Genomic DNA, 23,061 nt, shown 5'->3' with positions numbered 1-23,061 from the left:
GTATTGCTGTTGAAGAGGAGGATTTGCTGATTGCTGACTGATTCACTGGTTGAGTAAATTAATGAACTCTCTACGAACCTACCAAACAACCTTCTGCTTCTGTTCAGCCGTCAGACAGCATACTTCATGAGGTAATCCAGGTTCTCTATCTCCTGGAGCGGGCCGTGTCCTCCACTCCACAGACCACCTGACTTTATAATTTGTTCTGTTGATTTGTATGTAATTAAATATCAGTTATTCATTCCTTCCATTTCTGCTTCCTTGCGTTTGGGTCCAGTTCAAATCCTGGGTCGGCTTCAATCCCGCACCCAAATTGTAACAGGTCTGTTGTTTAAATGTAATTTTCATGCTTGTATTTATTAATCTCTTTAATTGCATTTTCAATTTGTTGGTTTTAACTGCACTTCCTCTGTATTTTAGCCCAGATTGGTGACTTTTAAATTGCTGTTTTAAAGGCATGTGCCTTTTTAAGTTACAGTTTCACACAAACATCTGCACTGAAATCATAATGAGTTGAAATAAAAGGGGAGTTTAGAAGCTATGGAAATGAGGACGTCATACAAGATTTGCCTCATTCAATGGTATATTCCAGCTTTCACCTCGTGAAATATTCGTACCATTGAACTCATAAACATTCATTATTTGTATACTGTAGTCTGTATGTGAGAGATTTTAATCAATAAAACAGGATGCCTTGGTTTGATGCTTAAAAAGTAAAGTTGCATGGTTACAATTTGATTTTGGAAATTTTCTTGTGATTATGATTCTTTCAAAAGCTGGTTCACAGTCACAATAAACCATAATACCATTACAATAAAGGTGGAGCCAGGCAACTGCAGACCTTCATTTTTTTTATACAGTGACAAATTAAAAATTACTCCCATGCTTTAAAAAATATACAACTCCCAAATGTTTTGATTACACACAATGGGGTGTATAATATACGAGGTCTCTCCAAAAAGTAACGGACCTTTTTAATTTTTTTAAAAACTATATGGATTTGAATCACGTGTGATTGCATCAGCCAAGCTTGAACCTTCGTGCGCATGCGTGAGTTTTTCCACGCCTGTCGGTTGCATCATTCGCATGTGGGCCGGCTTTGAGTAAGCACTAGTCCACCCCTCCCATCGGATTTCTTTTGTCTGAGAACTTGCTGAGAGACTGCCGCTTTGCTCCATGAAATTTTTTTCAGAAACTGTTAGAGACAGGCAGTTGGAAACCATTCGATAGATTCAGTTGGATATCGGTGAAGATTCTGTCGGCGTCACACGGATTAAGGAGTGTTAAAACCTTTTTTAAAGATGCTCCACAGCGGCGGAGGGCGCGCGGCGCGCCGAGCACCCATTTGACAGGCTGGATCGACCAGATCATTTCTAAACTGAATGCTGTGTTGATCCGGGACATCATGTGACTACCACAGAAATGGCAACAGAGCTAGACATAACACTTTTGCGGCACATTCCACTGTTACAGGAGATTTTGTAATGAAAGATGTGTGGAGGATTTTGCGCGTCAGCACGAAGCAGCTCAGGACGCGCAGCAAAACACCTCCATCTTGGAAGTCTCACAGGACATGTTGGGGCATGTCCAGCTGTTACACAATTTCTTGGATACTCACTCGACTGAAAGCCATCGAAAGCCGCCTGAATCTTCTGAATGGTTTCCAACACGGTGTTTTTTTTTTTTTTTTTTTTGCTGTGCGTCCTGAGCTGCTTCATGCCGACGAGCGAAATCTTCCGCACGTCTTTCATTACAAAATCTCCTGTAACAGTGGAATGTGCCGCAAAAGTGCCTGGTTCTCTCCCTCAGCCCCAACCAGTCCCAGCAGAAGACTGCCCCTCCCTGAGCCTGGTTCTGCTGGAGGTTTCTTCCTGTTAAAAGGGAGTTTTTCCTTCCCACTGTAGCCAAGTGCTTGCTCACAGGGGGTCGTTTTGACCGTTGGGGTTTTACATAATTATTGTATGGCCTTGCCTTACAATATAAAGCGCCTTGGGGCAACTGTTTGTTGTGATTTGGCGCTATATAAAAAAATTGATTGACTGATTGATTGACTTGTTTGCTGGGTGTTCACACACCCACCCCGTAACCTGTCTCTTTTCCCGCCAGCAGTACCGGATCTGACAGCTGGAAGCGGTGGCCACCTGGGGACTCAGGACTTGGTGGCTCCGGTGTGTTGCAGGTCTCCGTTGGCGGTGGAACATCGTGGGTCCCGGCTCTTCTCTGGTTAGGCGTCTCCTACCCTCGGGCCTGCCCACGCGTCATCTTTGGTTATATTGATATTGACAGACTAAAAGCATATTTTGACCTGTTGTGCATTTGCAGCAATAAATTGTATTTATTGGATTCTCTATTGGCTGTTCATTTACGCCCCCTGGTGTGGGTCCGTGCATTTCACTTTCCCCAACACAATGCTCCTTACTTTCTACCAATAGTCAACATATCTGATTTTACACTGAAACTCAATCATTTTTACTGTACCAATTTAGAGAAATTTCAAATGAAAATTTTCATATCTGTACCTTGATATGAGAAGTGTCAAACTTGAGGTGCAAGTGAAGTTTATTGGCAGGAAAAACTGCAAGGAGGGGTGCATTTTCATATAAGAAAAAAATACTATTTGACAGTGTTACAGGGCATAAAGTGCCATCAAATATGGCACAGTGATGACCTGACAGCAGTGTTTTCACTGCTCTGAAACTGAAAAAATATACATTCAATACTTTTGTGCTTTTTTGTGTGTGCATTGTGATGGTTTTGAACAGCTTTTGGGCAGAAAACCCATCAGCTACATCTGGCAACAATATGCTGTGCTGCGGTGGGTCATTCATGCAACACAGCCAAATGAGAAATGATCTGTAGACATCTAACATCATACCGCAAACATTAAATAATTAACACCTTTCCCTGGACTTTCTTTGACTGGAAACGATGGTACAGAGATTGAAAATATAAAAGCCATTCTTCAAAAAGCATTTTAGCAATTGGGAAAAAGTCCCTTGTTTGCTGTCAGGTAAGAAATCATTTTCTGCTCTGCACCTTTACAAAACTCTCAGGCTTAGCCAATCTAGGTAATACCAAAGAAAAAGCAGATGGCAAGTAAGTCCCTTCGGCTGCTCCCTTGTTTGCACTCGGGGTCGCCACAGCAAATCCAAGGTGGATTTGCATGTTGAATTGGCACAGGTTTTACGCCGGATGCCCTTCCTGACCCAACTCCACATTACATGGAGAAATGTGGCAGGGGTGGGATAAAGCATTCAACAAGATGTGTGCTTTGGAGGTGGTGAACAAGTCAGAGTCATGCAGAGGTGGGATGAAGTCACTGTCAAGTCATAATGACCACCAATTGTTTGCAAGCAGACTTGAGACTTGACTTGGGACTTGCAGACTGATGACTTGAGAATGACTTAGTGACTTTGTCCCACCTCTGGAGTCATGCACCCATAGAATATATACAGTCTATGCCACAGATGCACACAAAAAGGCCCACAATAAATGCACTCAGAAGAAAAAGAAAAACATACTGCACGTCAGTAGCAGGTCTGCGGTTACTTGAAGTATTTATAAAAAAAAAAAGCAAAAGCCACCTCTGACTTTACTTCAGGTGACAAGTGACAAAGTTTTTTTATTCGGCACACAAAATATTCAAATAGAAAAAAGTGAAGAATTCCACAAACAAACACAGACAAAACTAGTGAGTCCGAAAGGGTGTGGGCTGAAGCAAAGCTTATTAGCGCCCACCCTTGCTAGTACAAGTCCAACAATTCTAATCAGTCATATTTACATAAATACAAATTCACTACTACATGTCGACACACAGACATACACGTCAATATACTATTCACTTATAATTATATTTATATAGTACCAGATCACAAGAAAGTCGAATCAAGGCACTTTACGCCAGTAAGGACTAATCTTACCAACCTTACCAGGTCTGGAGTTAAGAAATGTGACCAATAATAGGATTATATTTATTTGTTATTGCTGTCAGACATTGCATCCACAACTCCCAACGGTTCTATTTCCAGACTGTCAGGTGCATTAATTGCTCCAGTAGACTTGATAGCTGGAATAAACTGGCAAGCACTCCAGCAAGAGACAGCACTAATTCCCAACAGTAACCCATACGTAATGCAATCCACCATTTTACAACTGAGAATCAATAAGTAGGATTTTGCCCTTTGTTACAAAACAACAAATAAGGACAGTCAGTTAGGACTATGTCACATTCACACGTGAGATCACAAGAACGCAGCCTTTGCTCAAGATCGTAATTCCCTTCGGCTGCTCCCTTGTGTTCCACTCGGGGTCGCCACAGCAAATCTGAGGTGGATCTGCATGTTGAATTGGCACAAGTTTTATGCCGGATGCTTTTCCTGACGCAACTACATAGAGAAAAGTGGCAGTGGTGGGGTTTGAACCAGGAGCCTTCCACACTAAAACCAAGTACACTAACAACTTGGCCACCACCCCTTTGCTCAAGACAGCGATGCCTTCAAAAGGGCTTATCTGAGAGCAGTTATGGGAGGACACAGGTACACGACACTTTGTAGTGAATACGAAGGCGAGAATTTGTACGTCTGTGACTGGCCGCCTGATGAAAACACACTTGGGCTACATTGCTTGTCTACTGAAATCACCTGGTTTGGTTTTGTCTATAGCTTGCCTCTAACAGCCAGCTGATGGCTATCATTGCCTGGAATGATGAAGATTTATACACCAAGTTGGCCTGAAATTAACCATTGTAAATTCAATTGACGAGTCTGACGCCTTTGAAAAGTGACCAAATTACATGTATACTGAGTTCGCCAATGTTTTCATCGGCCAAAAATGGCCACCAGACGGCGCTGGGGTAAAGTCTGCATCTGTCCATGTTTAATTTTACAAAGTGGCTATCCATAATAATAATTCCACATTCTATGTGTACATTGCACAGTCTTGTTATGGTTATAGTTAGAGGTTGTGGTTAGGCAGCGGCTAGCCATATGTAGCCGCATTTGTATAGTTCTATTTGTACGTAGAGTTTCTCTCATTGGTTAATATAAGTCGCGTGATTATGAAGCTACGTACTTCTACATGTATTTGCTATTGATACGTAGATTCCTAAACTATGTTAACCACAACCACTAGTCCTAACCCCAACCATACCTGGTTAAATAAAATAAACCCTAATCCTAACCATAAGAATTTTCAATTCAATTTTCAATTTATTTTCATTTATACGAGTATAGCGCCAAACCACAACAGAGTTGCCTCAAGGCGCTTCACACAAGTAAGGTCTAACCTTACTAACCCCCAGAGCAATAGTAGTAAGGAAAAACTCCCTCTGAGGAAGAAATCTCAAGCAGACCAGACTCAAAAGGGTGACCTTCTGCTTGGGCCACAGACCTAAATTACAGAACAACGAATATACAGGAAATGCTGTTGGTGCACAGGATAGGAGGGTCATCAGCACAAATACAACTCCCATCTCTGAATGGAGCTGCACCTTAAACAGAGAGAAAAAACAGAATCAGGCATCAGAAAGACAAGAAATACTTTGAAATTTGCGAGCATTAATCAACAAGAAAAACAGAAGAAATACTAAGGTGATCGCCGGCTACTAGCCCTAAGCGTCACTAAAAGACCCAGAATTTAGGAAAAGTTGAGGCCACGGCACGCTCCGTTTACTAATAAAATGAATTAAGAGTAAAAAGTGTAAAACAAAACTATACCAGTATGCGAGCCATACGAAAGAGAAAATAAGTGCGTCTTAAGTCTGGACTTAAAAGTCTCCACAGAATCTGACTGTTTTATTGATGCAGGGAGATCATTCCACAGAACAGGGGCAAAATAACAGAAAGCTCTATGACCTGCAGACTTCTTATTCACCCTAGGGACACAAAGTAGTCCTGCACCCTGGGAACGCAAAGCCCGGGCCGGTACGTAAGGTTTAATAAGGTCAGCTAAGTAGGGAGGTGCCAGTCCGTGAACAATTTTATAGACTAGTAGCAGAACCTTAAATCTGATCTCACTGGGACAGGAAGCCAGTGAAGGGATGTGAAAATGGGTGTAATGTGGTCGAACTTTCTGCTTCGTGTCAAAAGTCTGGCTGCAGCATTTTGAACCAATTGGAGACCCCTAATGCTAGGCTGCGGTAAACCAGAAAACAGAATGTTGCAGTAGTCCAATCTAGAAGAGCTAAACACATGGATCAGGGTCTCAGCATCAGCCATAGACAGGATGGGACAAATCTTTGCTACATTTCACAGTTGGAAGAAAGCAGTCCTCTTAATATTTCTAATGTGGAGGTCAAAGGACAATGTAGGATCAAAAATGACACCAAGGTTCCTCATTTTGTCGGTGTGATGTATGACACACGAGCCTAGGCTGAACGTTAACTGGTCAAATTGATGCAGATGTGTCACTGGACCAAGAACCATCATTTCAGTCTTATCAGAGTTTAAAAGTAGGAAGTTTCTAGATATCCAACTTCTCATTGATGCAAGGCAATCTTCTAAGGATTTTATGTGAACTAGATTACCAGCAGTTATCGGCATATATAACTGAGTATCATCAGCATAGCAGTGAAAGGTAATCCCAAAATGCCGTAATATGTGCCCAAGGGGTGCTATATAAAAGGGAGAAAAGCAGGGGACCTAAGACGGACCCCTGTAGAACCCCAAATTTCATGTCACCAAGGTTAGAGGTAGTGTTACTGTACAAAACACAGTGAGAAGACTGGTCAAGTATGACGTCAGCCATGCAAGGGCACTCCCAGTAATCCCAAAATGATTTTCCAGCCTATCAAGTAGAATATGATGATCCACTGTATCAAATGCAGCACTGAGATCTAACAGCAGCAGAACCGTAGTGGTGTCCGAGTCCATTGTAAGCAGAAGATCATTCACCACTTTAGTGAGAGCCGTCTCTGTGGAATGATATTTTCTAAAAGCAGACTGTAGTGGCTCAAAGAGATTATTCTCAATAAGATAGTCCACGAGCTGCCGTGACACCATTTTTTCCAGAATTTTAGAGCAAAATGATAGATCTGATATTGGCTGATAGTTTTCCAATACATTAGGTTCAAGATTAGGTTTCTTAAGTAATGGTTTAATCACTGCAGATTTGAAACATTTAGGAACAGATCCAGAAGTTAAAGAATGATTAATCATTTCCAGCACAGTTGGCCCAAGAGTGGGCCACAGGTCCTTATAGCCCAGTCACACGGCACACGACGATTCCTGAACGAAGGAAAAAAGTTAAAAAAGTCACAATTCATTAAGAAAATGTGGATGAAAGAGCGTTATCACTGAACAGCCTGCGAAGCAAGAGCGCAAAAGGGGCGAAAGACGAACTTGACAAAAACCGAAGCTAACGATCTCGACGCTCTAAATGAAATGTGCCTGGAGCCACAGCTGGAGCAGTGTGCGTCTGCATCTCTGAGTTCCAGGACTCGGCGCTGGGACGGAGCTCATAGCGCCTGAATCCTGGAGAAACTGCAAACAGAAGCTGTGGAAATCTGTGCGTAAGTCGGTGGACCACCTGCTTTGGTTCCTCGTCCAGAAAAAAAGCGGGATCATCTCCTTCATCATCAGAATCCACACTGTCTGTCGACACGCTGCGCACTCCATCTTCCTCCAATTAAAAAAAAATTTTTTTTAATCCTCTGGTGTGCTGTGGTCACTGCTGTATCACTGTATTCCTTTACTAAGCCATATATATTGATTTATAACAGAAAACTGTCAAAAGGGGGAATAAATATAAGTGTAAAGATGACTGAATATCAGTGGTGGGCACAGATAACCAAAAAATTAACTTCGATAACAGATAATCAGATAACTGAAAAGTTATCTTTTATAAAGCTGAACTGATAAACTACCCAAAAATGTATTGGAAGCTACAGATAACCGATAAATTCCAGTATTGTCTCCAGTACACTTACAACTATTAACAAGCTGATTTTGAGTTTAAACACCATGGTCGCTTCTGGAAGCATCAAAGGCGACGACAGACACAAACAATGAGTCAGCACTTCTGTCTTTGTGTGCCCTGCCCCCTGCTGGAAGCTCCTGTTTACTACATGGCTGTCATCCAGGACAGAAGCAGCTGAGAGGAGCAACGAAGCTCAACTCACTACTCAATAACAGCGCTGCCGTCAGGCGGAGGTCTTGGAAAATAAAGCAGTGCTGACTTATGTTTTAGTGTATAAATAAAATTAATACTGATAGAATAACTCCATTAATGTCAATTCTGACATTTGTACAATGTTAAAATATAACATATATCTTTTAATGTTGAATAATGCACTAATTCTGAATTTTGTAACAAACACAGACAGATGGCAAAGGATTCTGGGTAAAACATGCCTCAGCTAACACTGATTGGTTGACTCGTTCATTCTATGCAAACCAACACGTTATTGTGAGGTGTGTCGTGTGTTGGTGTTTACAGATAAATGTGCTTTGGTAAAATATGCTATTTTGTATTTTGTAAAAAAAAAAAAAAAAAAAAAAAAGGCATTTTCAAAAAAAAGCCAACTTGTAATTATATAACCGGTGTCAAAATAAATAGAACACTGCCATGATCTACTGGTGCCAGTGATTCAGTACTTAAGCTGGGTTTACTTTACACTGTGCGAGTTTTGGCCCCTTTTCAGCTGATTTTTCACACGTGCGAGAATTTTTTGGATCGCGTCGAGTTTCAGGTTAATCGCACATCCTGCACCGTGTAGTATACATGGAGTAACGAGCTGCATTTAACATCTCACGATCACCTCCTGATCGCCAATCGTATGGTCGGATGAAAATCAAACCTGTTTGATATTCTGGTCGGCCGTCGTGAGGGTATCCCGCTGCTGAAGCAGTGCTACAAGCATCCAACCTCTCGCACTGTGCATGTGCAAACACCAGAGAGAGCATAACAGTGATCATCTCTTTGGGAGAGCAGCTTCTGCTTCTTTTTCCCCATTATTCTTCAACTCATGTAAAGTCTTGTAATGGTTTTTTTTTAAACTTTGATGTCTCCCATCGAGAGTTTTTGTAAAAAATAAGAAATGTAAATTAAGTTTGAAAAAAAAAAGTTTCTATTTACGTTTTGCTTCTGGAAACACGAGTCCGATGTGTGGTTTTTGAATGTATAATGTGTGTGAGAACATAAATCGGGCGCTCTGAACTTTTACACCGCGCGGTTCTGTCATACAGTTTGAGCTGGAACTGAGTACAGTGACAGAAGATATCATACAGTGTCTGCCCAGCTTCAGGGCAAATACTGCCATGAACACTACTGTCCAGTAGATGGCAGTAGAGACCGTGAAAACTTGCCAAAACAAAATTTCAGATAATCTGTGTCTGCTACGTTTAAGATGCGTGGAATTTAATCAATGCAAACACAACGTCTACAACCCCTGGCAAAAATTATGGAATCACCGGCCTCGGAGGATGTTCATTCAGTTGTTTCATTTTGTAGAAAAAAAGCAAATCACAGACATGATACAAAACGCAACTTTCTGGCTTTAAGAAACACTATAAGAAATCAAGAAAAAAAAATTTGTGGCAGTCAGTAACGGTTACTTTTTTAGACCAAGCAGAGGGAAAAAAATATGGACTCACTCAATTCTGAGGAATAAATTATGGAATCACCCTGTAAATTTTCATCCCCAAAACTAAATCCTGCATCAAATCAGATCTGCTCGTTAGTCTGCATCTAAAAAGGAGTGATCACACCTTGGAGAGCTGTTGCACCAAGTGGACTGACATAAATCATGGCTCCAACACGAAAGATGTCAATTGAAACAAAGGAGAGGATTATCAAACTCTTAAAAGAGGGTAAATCATCACGCAATGTTGCAAAAGATGTTGGTTGTTCACAGTCAGCTGTGTCTAAACTCTGGACCAAATACAAACAACATAGGAAGGTTGTTAAAGGCAAACATACTGGTAGACCAAGGAAGACATCAAAGCGTCAAGACAGAAAACTTAAAGCAATATGTCTCAAAAATTGAAAATGCACAACAAAACAAATGAGAAACGAATGGGAGGAAACTGGAGTCAACGTCTGTGACTGAACTGTAAGAAACCGCCTAAAGGAAATGTGATTTACATACAGAAAAGCTAAACGAAAGCTATCATTAACACCTAAACAGAAAAAACAAGGTTACAATGGGCTAAGGAAAAGCAATCGTGGACTGTGGATGACTGGATGAAAGTCATATTCAGTGATGAATCTCGAATCTACATTGGGCAAGGTGATGATGCTGGAACTTTTGTTTGGTGCCGTTCCAATGAGATTTATAAAGATGACTGCCTGAAGAGAACATGTAAATTTCCACAGTCATTGATGATATGGGGCTGCATATGTCAGGTAAAGGCACTGGGGAGATGGCTGTCATTACATCATCAATAAATGCACAAGTTTACATTGATATTTTGGACACTTTTCTTATCCCATCAATTGAAAGGATGTTTGGGGATGATGAAATCATTTTTAAAGATGGTAATGCATCTTGCCATAGAGCAAAAACTGTTAAAACATTCCTTGCAAAAAGACACATAGGGTCAATGTCATGGCCTGCAAATAGTCCGGATCTTAATCCAATTGAAAATCTTTGGTGGACGTTGAAGAAAATGGTCTCCAACCTGCAAAGCTGACCTGGCAACAGCAATCACAGAAAGTTGGAGCCAGATTGATGAAGCGTACTGTTTGTCACTCATTAAGTCCATGCCTCAGAGACTGCAAGCTGTTATAAAAGCCAGAGGTGGTGCAACAAAATACTAGTGATGTGTTGGAGCGTTCTTTTGTTTTTCATGATTCCATCATTTTTTCCTCAGAATTGAGTGATTCCATATTTTTTCCCTCTGCTTGGTCTAAAAAAGTAACTATTACTGACTGCCACAATTTTTTTTCCTGATTTCTTATAGTGTTTCTTAAAGCCAGAAAGTTGCCATTTGAAATTACTTTAGTTTTGTGTCATGTCTGTGATCTGCTTTGTTTCTACAAAATTAAACAACTGAATGAACATCCTCCGAGGCCGGTGATTCCATAATTTTTGCCAGGGGTTGTATAAACCCAGAGAATATATTCACGAGAGTTTTAGGCACAATATACAAAGAGTTTAATGCTGTTGTCCATGTGGAGCCTGATCAGAGCGTCTAGAAAGCATTTCTCCTATCGTGATGGTACTGAGAATACCCTACCCATAATGCACTGGGCACAGCAGCTCCACACTAAAACCTTAAAAATTAGCGCATTACCTTAAAACTAAAACATATATCTGATATTTTCACTTTACAAAACAGACATGATGTTAATTTAAATAACTTGTCCGAAATTAGTTTGGTTAAAATTTGAACCATAAGTTAAAAAATGTTTGCCTCTGGATGACTTGGGTGATATTGCCAGCATAACAGTATGGGGTTAAAAGAAATGTTTTTTTTTCTCTCTCTCTTTTTGTGACCAGTTCTCCTTTGCCTGCAGAGGATAGAGCAGTTTCTTCTAGAAGCAGCTCTCCTCTGTCTGCAGAGGGTAGAACTACACATCTACTACAAAACGTTTAACAGGTAGGTGCTCAACTGACTTTAAATTTTATAAATGTTTGTAGCTGTTCAGCTTTGTTTACCACGTTAGCAGTCTAAGAATTATCGGACCAAAACTTATCGGAAGATAATTAGTCCGATAATGGTTTTCAAGGTTATCTGAAAAGCTAATCTGATAATGAAAACATTATCTCCGATAATTATCGGTTATCAGATTACCGGAACTGTGCCCACCACTGCTGAATATATCAGCGTAGTAAACTGATCAGTGCATGTGAATGCGCATTGAATCACATGTGCGGTTATTTCAACCAGCTGCAGCTGATCCACAACGTGAATTCTGCCTTCCAGAATGGCTCTTTATATAATCATTTTAATTATCTACCTGTTGCCACATTACATAAGGGCTGGATTGTCATTCCTACACTCATATGGTTATATTTAATAAAAAATCACAAGCGCACGCAGGAGCTGCTGCTGCCGCTAATGCTGCATTCAAGTACCATTGGAAATTACACAACTTTTATGTTGTTTCAATTTCCGCAGTTGTCTGTGGCAACATAATTAATTGTATCCTCACAAAAGATTAATTCTGTCCTATATAAGGTGCCTGAGCCCGTTGAAGCTGACCCCCCACCCAGATAAAAAAAAATCCAAGCAAACAGGCTGAGTTTGCCCTGTAATTTCTGACAATAAATGAACACAGCAGCAGCCTCAGTGCTCACAAACCGGCTTCTGCACTGTGTGAAAACATTCAGCCAGTCGAACGAAGTCAAACTAAACAAACGATTAAAAAAACGTCAAGAACAACAGCAAAACGAAACACGGACGAATTGAGGTTTTCGTTGCCCTTCGTTCAAATTTTTCAACAGTTTAAAAATCCTGACGAAGCGCCAGCTGCAGGAACGAAGCTGCGCGAAGGTTAAACGATGCCAACGAAAGTCCAGATTTCTTGTTTCGTCAGGGCTTCTTTGCCCTTCCTTAAGTGCCGTGTGACTGGGCCATTAAACAGTTTTGTTGGTATAGGATCAAATAAGCAGATTGTGCTTTTTGTTGATGTTACAAGGTTCGTCAGCATGCCTAGTGACATACAATCAAATTCTGTAAATCTAGGTAATACCTCAGTAATGGCGCCCACCTCAAAAGCAGGGTGTAGTGGCTGGGTTAAGGCATGCTGGGATATGTTTAACCTAATGTCTTCTATTTTCTTCTCAAAGTAATCCAGGAAATCTTGTGCTGTAAAAGGACACCGAACTACAGGTGGTTGTCCATGAATAAGTGCTGCCACCGTGTCCAACAAGAACTTTGAGTTACACTTGTTTTTGTTGATCAAATCAAGAGTAATAGGTCTGCTTTGTAGCCAGTAATGCATGCTTATAGTCTAAGATAGCATCATGCCAAGCAAGGTGGAATACTTCTAATTTTGAACACCATTTCCGTTCTAGACCTCTTGCCTTATGCTTGAGGTCACGCAGGTAATCATTGAACCAAGGTGACTGTGATTTTGGGGGAGCATGGTTTCAACACAGGTGGTGCAATCATGTCGAGTGTAGTTTTGAGCACTGAGTTTAAACTATTCACAAGAATGTCTACTATTGGGTATTTGCCAAATGTGAAGCTAAGACATCAGGCAGTCTAGCTTCGAGTTCAGTCTTAGTTGAGGAGTTGATGCATCGCCATAGTGATATATAAGGTTGTTGTTCCACTAAACACGGCAGCAAAACTGTAAACTTAATAAGTGAGTGATCAGAGACCACTGATATAAGAGGCATGATGTCAATATTCATGACAGCAATACCACGTGTGAGAACCAGATCCAGGGTATTTCCACTAATGTGCGTCGAGTCCCGAATGCATTGCCGAAATCCTAATGCTTCCACAATTTCCATAAATGATTTGCAGAGGATCAGAAGGCTTATTTATATGAATGTTAAAGTCACCAATGATGTTATCTGCATTAGTTGACAAGTTAGAGATGAACGCACCAAATTCATCTAAGAATTCAGAATATGGGCCAGGGGGCCTATATACAGTGACAAAGTAATACAGCTGATTTTTATTCTTCTGACCTTGGCAATGCGTAATATCCTGAGCAGAGCAGAAAATCAGATGCTCAAACAAGTTATATTTGTGACCCCCAACAGCTAATAAGCTAAACCTAGATTTATAAATAAGAGCAACACCCCCGCCTTGCTTCGCATCACGAGGGACGTGACTAAATGTATATGCTGGTGGGCAGGTCTCATTTAAGGGGGACAGCTGTAGCTTAAGCCAGGTTTCACATAACCCAATCACATCTAAGTGATGATCAATAATTAGATCATTAATCAACAATGATTTTGAGGACAGTGATCTTATGTTAATGAGACTCGGAATAAGGACCTCAGTGGGGTTGACATTTGAACTGTTTGGATTTAGGGGTGGTTCCAGAGTAGTATATATAAGGTGCCTACAAGTAGGTTTAGGTTTGAGACATTCCACGCGTGTTGTAGGTAGCAGACACAAAATCTTTTGCTGGAACAGCCAATGGGCCATCCTCAATTTCAACATCATCCAATGTAGTAATGGGTATTAAATTTGCAAAGCATATCCCTCTATGATTTTTATGGACACGTCTACAGAAACAGGCCACAGTCTCAACATGTTGAATTTCCCTCCCTGGCAGATAAACTGCAGTATTACCATAGCGGATTTTCTGCACTAATTTCCCTGCTAAGATAAAGGATTCCACACCCACATTTGTCATAAGCCTTGCAGGGTCTCTACACAAGGCTGCACTACATACAAACAGAATTTGGAATTATTAATACAGCTACGTATGAACAGCCAAGGGGGTGGTGGCCAAGTGGTTAATGCGCTTGGTTTCAGTTCAGAAGGCTCCGGGTTCAAATCCCACCCCTGCCACATTTTCCACATAATGTGGAGTTGCGTCAGGAAGGGCATCCGGCGTAAAACCTGTGCCAATTCAACATGCAGATCCACCTTGGATTTGCTGTGGCGACCCCAAATGCAAAACAAGGGAGCAGCCGAAGGGACTTACTTTTTTACGTATGAACAGCCACTTCCTTGTGGTTAACATAATTTAGCAATCTACTATCAATAGCAAATATGTGTACACGTATGTAGCCTCATAATCACGAGACCTATGGGTTGGGGCGAACTTTACACCGAGAGTCCTCTGGAGGCCATTTTTGGCCGATGAAAACATCACTGAGCTCAATACAAATACACGTAATCTGAGCGCTTTTCAAAAGGGTCAGACTCATCAATAAAGTCAATTTAATATACAATGGTTAATTTCAGGTTAGCTTGGTGTATAAATCTCATTGTTCCAGGCATCAACTGGCTGTTAGAAGCAAGTCAGAGACAAAACAAAACCAGCTGATTTCAACAGAGAATGCAGCCCGAGTTTGTTTTCATCGGGCAGCCAGTTGCGGAAGTACGAATTCTCCCTTTCGGATTCGCCACTTTGCTGAAGTGACGTGTATCCACCCCAGCCCATATTGACCAATGAAAGAAACACTACTTACGAATAGAATTTCACTATACAAATAGCCACTGCCTTAATTTTACGATTAATTTGCTTAATTATTATTGCTTAATTTTATTTTTAATAAAAAGCACAAAGCATTTTTAACAACACCAGCTTTTCTATTGTTTACAATTAAGTGCTGAAACGCTTTGTTTGGTGATGATAATGTCACTTAGGTAAAGTTAGAAAGATATTCACAGATTCGAAGTTCACGGCTCAATAGATCTTAAGAGAAATGTTGTAGAAAGACAAACATCACTAGTTTCTAACCTCAGGAAGGTAGACAACGAGCTACAACCTTATTTTTATCCATATGAGCCATCCTCTGAGCTGAAAAAATATCACTGATCTGAACGGGCAGGCAGCAGAGAAACGGAAGCTTAGGGACGTCTACAAAGTGCAAACACGGAAAAAAAGACACCAGACAATTATTGAATAAATCACTGTAATAAGGAGTGATATCACCAAATTCACTACACACATCAGTGGGGTCCTACTACAGAGCTCAGTTTGGGAAAATGCCATTATGAAAAACTTTGCAGAATTTTTTGTTTTTTAAATTTTCAATAGCATCAAACTCAGAAGATGTGGTGTCACCAGATTCACTGCACACAATAGCCATGTCCTGTAGATTATACTACAGCACTCAGTTTGGAAAAAAGCCATTTTAAAAAATTTTGGAGAATTTTTTATTGTTTAAATTTTCAATAGCATCAAAGTCATAAGGTGCAGTGACACAATATTTACACAAAATGTTTTACAATTTTTTTTTCCAAATTCAATTCTGTAGTATAATCAGCACGACACCACTGTCGTGTGCAGTAAATTTTGTGTCACTACACCTTATGACTTTGATGTTATTGAAAATATAAACAATAAAAAATTCTCCAAAATTGTTTAAAATTACTTTTTTCCAAACTAAGTACTGTAGTATAATCTACAGGACACAGCTGTTGTGTGCAGTGAATTTTGTGTGAGAAAAACCTTATGACCTTGCAGAATTTTTTTATTTTTTAAATTTTCAATAGCATCAAAGTTTTTCATAATGGCATTTTCCCATACTGAGCACTGTAGTATAATCAGTAGGACCCCACTGATGTGTTGAGTGAATTTGGTGATATCACTCCTTATTACAGTAATTTATTCAATAATTTTCTGGTGTCTTTTTTTCCGTGTTTGCACTTTGTAGACGGTCCCTAAGCTTCTGTTTCTCTGCCGCCTGCCCGTTCAGATCAGTGATATTTTTTCAGCTCAGAGGACGGCTCATATGGATAAAAATAAGGTTGTAGCTCGTTGTCGACCTTCCTGAGGTCGGGCACAACACCTGTTAAACCTGGCAACACGAACATTTACGCATTTTGCTGTTAGTTTAGCTAGCTGCTAGAACATCCAAGTTTGGGGTTGTAAATAAAAACTAACAGGACTACCGAACACTGGTACAAAGTAGGTTTTGCTGTGCTACCATGGTGACCGACCTGTCGCGCTCCTCCTTTGGTTTGGACCACACTTAACACACGACAGACTGGAGATGTCGAAAAACGTCTCCTCGCCGCAGCCAGAAGGCGACTGAAACGGCACGATAAGCTGCTGAGAATAAACAGGCTTAAAGAACGCAAAATACAATAATGCTAGAGCCGCTCTGTATCTCACAGCAAAATAACTTAGCGTCCCCGTCGCCATGGCCAACAACGAGCTATCTTTTTCTTTTGGTTCCGTCCGCTAGTGTGTCATCACATCCGCCTGCTGCCAAGCGAACGACACTTCGGAGCATGTGTCGACTCTGTTTTCATGAAGCTCCCTGTCGATGCTTGTGTCGTTTCGTTATGCACTTCTTTGTTCTGTCTGCTGCTTCTTTTTTTGCTTTTTTTATTCGACAACGAAATACATATAAATAAGCAGTTTTGCCGTGGATAACACAGAGGGCCTAAAACGCTTATTTCTGGTTTTCTGTTCAATTTCAGTTTTCAATTTATTTTCATTTATATAGCGCCAGATCACAACAGAGATCCCTCAAGGTGCTTCACACAAGTAAGGTCTAACCTTACTAACCCCCAGAGCAACAGTGGTAAGGAAAAGCGCCCCCTGAGGAAGAAACCTCAAGCAGACCAGACTCAAAGGGGTGACCCTCTGCTTGGGCCATGCTACAGACATCAATTACAGAACAATTCACAAAACGAATATACAAGAAATGCTGTTGGTGCAAAGGACAGGAGGGTCTCCAGCACAAATACCACACCCATCTCTGGATGGAGCTGCACCTTAAACAGAGAAAAAAAACAAAAACAATCAGGCATCAGAATAACAAGAAATACAGTATAATTTGCCAGCATTAAACAACAAGAAAAACAGGAAATACTAAGGTGATCACCGGCCACTAGCCCTAAACTTCACTAAAAGACCCAGAATTTAGGTAAAGTTGAGGCCGTGGCACGCTCCGTTTACTAATAAAATGAATTAAAAGTAAAAAGCGTAAAACTATACTATGCCAGTATGCTAGCCATACTTTTTCCAATTGCTAAAATGTTTTTTTTTAAGAATGGCTTTTACATTTCCAAAGGGAAAATAAGTACATCTTAAGTCTGAACTTGAAAGTCTCCACAGAATCTGACTGTTTTATTGATGCAGGGAGATCATTCCACAGAACAGGGGCATGATAAGAGAAAGCTCTATGACCTGCAGACTTCTTATTCACCCTTGGGACACAAAGTAGTCCTGCACCCTGAGAATGCAAAGCCCGGGCCGGTACGTAAGGTTTAATTAGGTCAGCTAAGTAGGGAGGTGCCAGTCTGTGAACAATTTTATAGATTAGTACGTAGCAGAACCTTAAAATCTGATCTCACTGGGACAGGAAGCCAGTGAAGGGATGCGAAAATGGGTGTAATGTGGTCGAACTTTCTGCTTCATGTCAAAAGTCTGGCTGCAGCATTTTGAACCAATTGTAGAGCCCTAATGCTGGACTGCGGTAAACCAGAAAATAGAACATTGCAGTAGTCCAATCTAGAAGAGATAAACACATGGATCAGGGTCTCAACATCAGCCATAGACAGGATGGGACGAATCTTTGCTATATTTTGCAGATGGAAGAAAGCAGCCCTCGTAATATTTCTAATGTGGAGGTCAAAGGACAATGTAGGATCAAAAATTACCCCAAGGTTCCTCACTTTGTCAGTGTGATGTATGACACACAAGCCTAGGCTAAGCGTTAACTGGTCAAACTGATGCCAATGTCTCACTGGACCAAGAACCATCATTTCAGTCTTATCAGAGTTTAAAAGCAGGAAGTTTCTAGACATCCAACTTCTCACTGATGCAAGGCAATCTTCTAAGGATTTTATGTGAATGAGATTACCAGCAGTTATCAGCATGTATAACTGAGTATCATCTGCATAGCAGTGAAAGGTAATCCCAAAATGCCGCAATATGTGCCCAAGGGTGCTATATAAAGGGAGAAAAGCAGGGGGCCTAAGATGGACCCCTGTGGAACCCCAAATTTCATGTCAATAAGGTTTGAGGTTAGGGTTACTGTACAAAACACAGTGAGAACGACTGGTCAAGTATGACGTCAACCATGCAAGGGCACTCCCAGTAATACCAAAATGATTTTCCAGCCTATCAAGTAGAATATGATGATCCATGATATCAAATGCAGCACTGAGATCAAAGAGCACCAGAATCGTAGTGGTGTCCGAATCCATTGCAAACAGAAGATCATTCACCACTTTAGTGAGAGCTATCTCTGTGGAATGATATCTTCTAAAATCGGACTGTAGTGGCTCAAAGAGATTATTCTCAGTAAGATAGTTTATGAGCTGCCGTGACACCACTTTTTTCAGAATGTTAGAGGCAAATGATAGATTTGATATCGGCCGATAGTTTTTCAATTCTGTTGATTGATTTTATTTTGTCATGAAACTCCCTGGATGCCATGTGAGCTCCCGTGAAATAGAAACAGCATCAGTCATCAAGGAGAGGCTACAGGCCATGAACTTCCCTGGATACTATGGACCCCAATGAGACTGAAACTGCACCAGTCACCAAGGAGATGCTAAAGGCCATGAATCTCCTTAGATGCCATGTGGACCCCAAAAAGACTGAAACTGCATCAGTCACCAAGCAGAAGCTAAAGGCCATGCATCGCCCTAGATACATCAACACAGTAAATTAACATTACAAAATTATGTAATTAACAAGAACTAAAAGGGTTGAGTTCTTCTAAAAACTGTTGAGGTCTAACATGTGAGGTTCTAAAAACATTCTGGAAATAACACACACCATTCCAAGTCATTCTAGACACTACACAATTTAATACCACCCTTGAAAAATGTCAGCTACCCATTTAATAAAGACCACCTTCTACTACTTCAGGTGGTCATCTTTATGTTTCATTAGAACAACACTAGACAAAAATACCAGCATAGTCTCCATAGTGATTCATGTAACCGAATATCACTTTCATCCCATCATTCACATTCTGTGACTGCTTCTCTTTCGTCCACTGAAACCTTGTTTTCTTCTGTTCATTAGTGCAGTTGTTTTGTTTGAACTCTCTTTATGCATGCCTGATTTCTTTCACCCTGTTTCCCGCACTTTCATCACACATACTTTGACTGTTCGGTTATGCATTTTCCTATTTTAAAGGCATACTTTATAATCCTTTCCAGTGTTTCAACTGGCAACTCTTGCCAAGGTCATGCTTCCTTTCTACTACTCAAGCCCAAGATCTCATGAAAATCTGTAAGCTCTCTCCTTTAGCTAAATTAATTCGCAATTTGAGACATGTCAGCATTTGTTTTGAAAATGTAAATTACACTATGATTCCAAAATTTCTTCAACAACATTTAGTGACAATTGTTGCCTCTACTTGATCTTAATAATTTAAACACATTAAATTTGATTTGCTTTAAGTATATTTTACAGAGCCAGGTATTCAGTTGTAGTTGTAGTACACAGCTTGATAGAAAATCTAGGCTGTATTGGGGTTGGGAAAAGCAGGTTGTGACATTCCCAAAAGTAGACAAGAAGGCATTTGTTTGAGTAATCTGTATTTCTTGATACAGATTCAACATTTTGGCCATGTGGTGCTTTTCTTTGTGCATGAACCAGAATATGCGCACCTCAGTGTTGGGGGAGGCTAGCAGCTAGAGAAGGCCAAGGGGAGGCTAATGGTACAATGGGCTGTGGCATATGGACCACCTGTCTGCCTGGGTGGTTGCCATCCAGGACCCAAGTGGGTTCCATGATGTGGTGGATGCAGCAACACACAGCACTAGCTCCCATATGCACCCAGACTTGACATAAAATATATGACACAATCTTTAACATGACAATTCTGCAAAAAAAATATTTTTCCTTAAAATAAATTTAGACGTCCCATCCACTTATGTACGGTGCATCCGAAAAGTATTCACAGCGTCTCCGTTTTTCCACATTTTTTTATGCTACAGCCTTATTCCGAAAGGAATGAAATATTTTTTTTCCCATTAAAATTCTACATACAGACAATGTGGAAAAAAGTTGAGACTTTTGCAAATTTATAAAAAATAAAATATTATTATATGGCTGCGGCGGTACGCGCGCTCTGATTGGCTGATTGCCGGTTGGATATTTTCCAATATCCGGACCAGTTACCATGATAATCGGCCGCAACATGTATTTTCGTTACAAAAGGAAGCAAAAAACACGACTAAAAAAAGGTCGTTTGCTTTGAAGGTCTCAATGAGCACAGTGGTCTCCATCATCTGTAAATTAAAGAAGTTCAGATCCACCAGGACTCTTCCTAGTGCTGGAGGCCCGTCTAAACTGAGCAATCAGCAGAGAAGGGCCTTTGTCAGGGAGGTGACCAAGAACCCAATGATTACTCTGTCACAACTCCAGCATTCCTCTGTGGAGAGAAGAGAAGCTTCAAGAAGGACAACCATCTCTACAGCAATCCACCAATCAGGCCTGTATGGTAGAGTGGCCAGATGGAAGCCACTTCTTAGTAAAAGGCGCATGGCAGCACACCTGGAGTTTGCCAAAAGGCACCTGAAGGCCTCTCAACCCATGAGAAAAAAAAATTTCTGTTCTGATGAGACAAAGATTTGGCATGAATGCCAGGTCATGTTTGGAGGAAACCAGGCACCATCCCTACAGTGAAGCATGGTGGTGGCAGCATCATGCTGTGGGGATATTTTTCAGCAGCAGAAACTGGGAGACTAGTCAGGATTGAGGGAAAGATGAATGCAGAAATGTACAGACACATCCTGGATGAAAACCTGCTCCAGAGAGCTCTTGACCTGAGACTGGGGTGACCATTCATCTTTCAGCAGGACAATGACCCCAAGTACACAGCCAATATATCAAAGGAGTGGCTTCAGGACAACTCTGTGAATGTCCTCCACTGTGAATACATTCAAAAATGTGATGTTCTCTTGCAAAAACTACAAAAAAAACCCTGCTCCAGTATCACCTGTTTCTGGACCCTTCGACCCATCAATAAAAAGTAACACATTTTCTTGCTACCACTCTGTTACGTGCTCATGACATGCATTGACCAGGACTCCATTATTATCCACTGCCTTAAGTTCAAGTAGTGTGAGACAACCTTGGGTATCTCTGACTGCTACAAAGGAACATGAGGCCACAAAACTCCTGGACAGAAGACTTCTTCATGCAATGTTAGTTCCTTCGCTGCTACCTCTCCTGTCCATCCAAAGCTTGACAATTTTGCCAATTTTCTCTCCCAGCTTGGCTGAATCACTATTTTAACCAGGTGATTGTCTTTCTGACCCATCATGTTTATCCAGTAATTAGCCCTAAGTTGCTTTCGACGCAAGCTAAGTGGCATTTTTCCCGTTTCAACTTGCAGAGCACACACTGGAGATCAACAAACATATCATGAGAGCCTTAGCTTGAACTAGATCCAAAGAAGACAAAACTGTCAAGATATCGTATTCAATTCTTGATCTTACACATAAATTTGCTTTAAGGATGCCATATCTGCTCCCCACTCCGTTCCAGCAGACACCTCATTATGTTCATCACCTTTTTGCATTTGTCAACCGTTTTCATTATATGATCCCTCCTTGAAAATCTTGAATAAAACAAACTTAAAAGAACAGTCTGTCTAAATTGTTACCAAGTTTGCCAAAACACATATATGTGGTTACGGTCATTTGCAGTTTGTCACTATGTATTTTTTTGTGTGCATGTCTGTGTGTTCAGTCCCAGCAGTTTGTATCTGTGTTGTTACTGCTGCCTGCTCAGGAGGATCAGTTTATGGTCTACATTGGTTGTGCAAGGTGAGATTGTTTTAAGATACACCCTCTAAAAGCGTTGTATACAGTCTGTAGTTGTGACTTGTGAAAATGAAGTGCTATTTTGTGAAGATAGTGTGCTTCTTTTTGGCGTAACAGAGAGGTACCAAGAACATATTTTACTTTGTACTGGCAGTTCGAAGGATCCAGAAACAGGTGCTACTGGAGCAGCTTTTATAGTCCAAGGATGAAATATTGAGTCTTGCAAGAGAACATCAGATTTCCTGAATGTATTCACAGTGGAACTGTTTGCTATTCTAATGGCAGTCTGCAGTGGACGTCACACATTTATCTTCATAAAGTATTGGTGTGTAGTGATTCATATCAGCTATCAATAGTACTGAGACAGGTTCACCCAGGAGTCAGCAAGACCTTATTTGTGACATTTGTTTGCCGATTAGGGATGTGGCAAGGAAAGGGGTTGATAAAGTTGGTGTGGATTCCAGCGCAAATGGGTATCCCAACAAATGAGAAGGAGGATAGGTTGGATAATGGATAAAGTCACTATTGCTAGACAGAACTGGTCATACTTTCTTTAACAGCACTCTCTTCCTCCTAGGAAACCATCAGGATGGACTATGTTTGTGTCTGTGTATGAGTGTCAACAGCCAGAGACAGTGAAGTATGTGCTCATGCATTGTAATAAATATTCCAGGGAAAGGCAAGAGCTTCTCTCAGAATTTAGAAGAATAGGGCTGAAAGAATTTTATGTAGGTGGTGG

General features: G+C 40.8%; 1 protein-coding gene across 2 annotated transcripts in view; it reads right to left on the bottom strand.

The window, feature by feature from the left end:
• The window catches only part of tmem67 (transmembrane protein 67), a 55,508-nt gene extending 38,740 nt beyond the window's left edge, over window positions 1–16,768 (bottom strand). For both annotated transcript variants that reach the window (XM_034174876.1, XM_034174877.1), the window contains exon 1: window positions 16,521–16,768. In XM_034174876.1, the coding sequence (XP_034030767.1) occupies window positions 16,521–16,725 (205 nt within the window). In that variant the 5' untranslated portion in view covers window positions 16,726–16,768. The remainder of the gene's footprint in view (window positions 1–16,520) is intronic.
• Window positions 16,769–23,061: the final 6,293 nt, after the last annotated feature.

The sequence above is a fragment of the Thalassophryne amazonica genome, chromosome 7 (genome assembly GCF_902500255.1).
Source record: "Thalassophryne amazonica chromosome 7, fThaAma1.1, whole genome shotgun sequence".
Taxonomy (NCBI): domain Eukaryota; kingdom Metazoa; phylum Chordata; class Actinopteri; order Batrachoidiformes; family Batrachoididae; genus Thalassophryne; species Thalassophryne amazonica.
The sequence above is the reverse complement of the archived record's forward strand: the minus strand, read 5'-3'. Positions and strand labels throughout refer to the sequence as shown.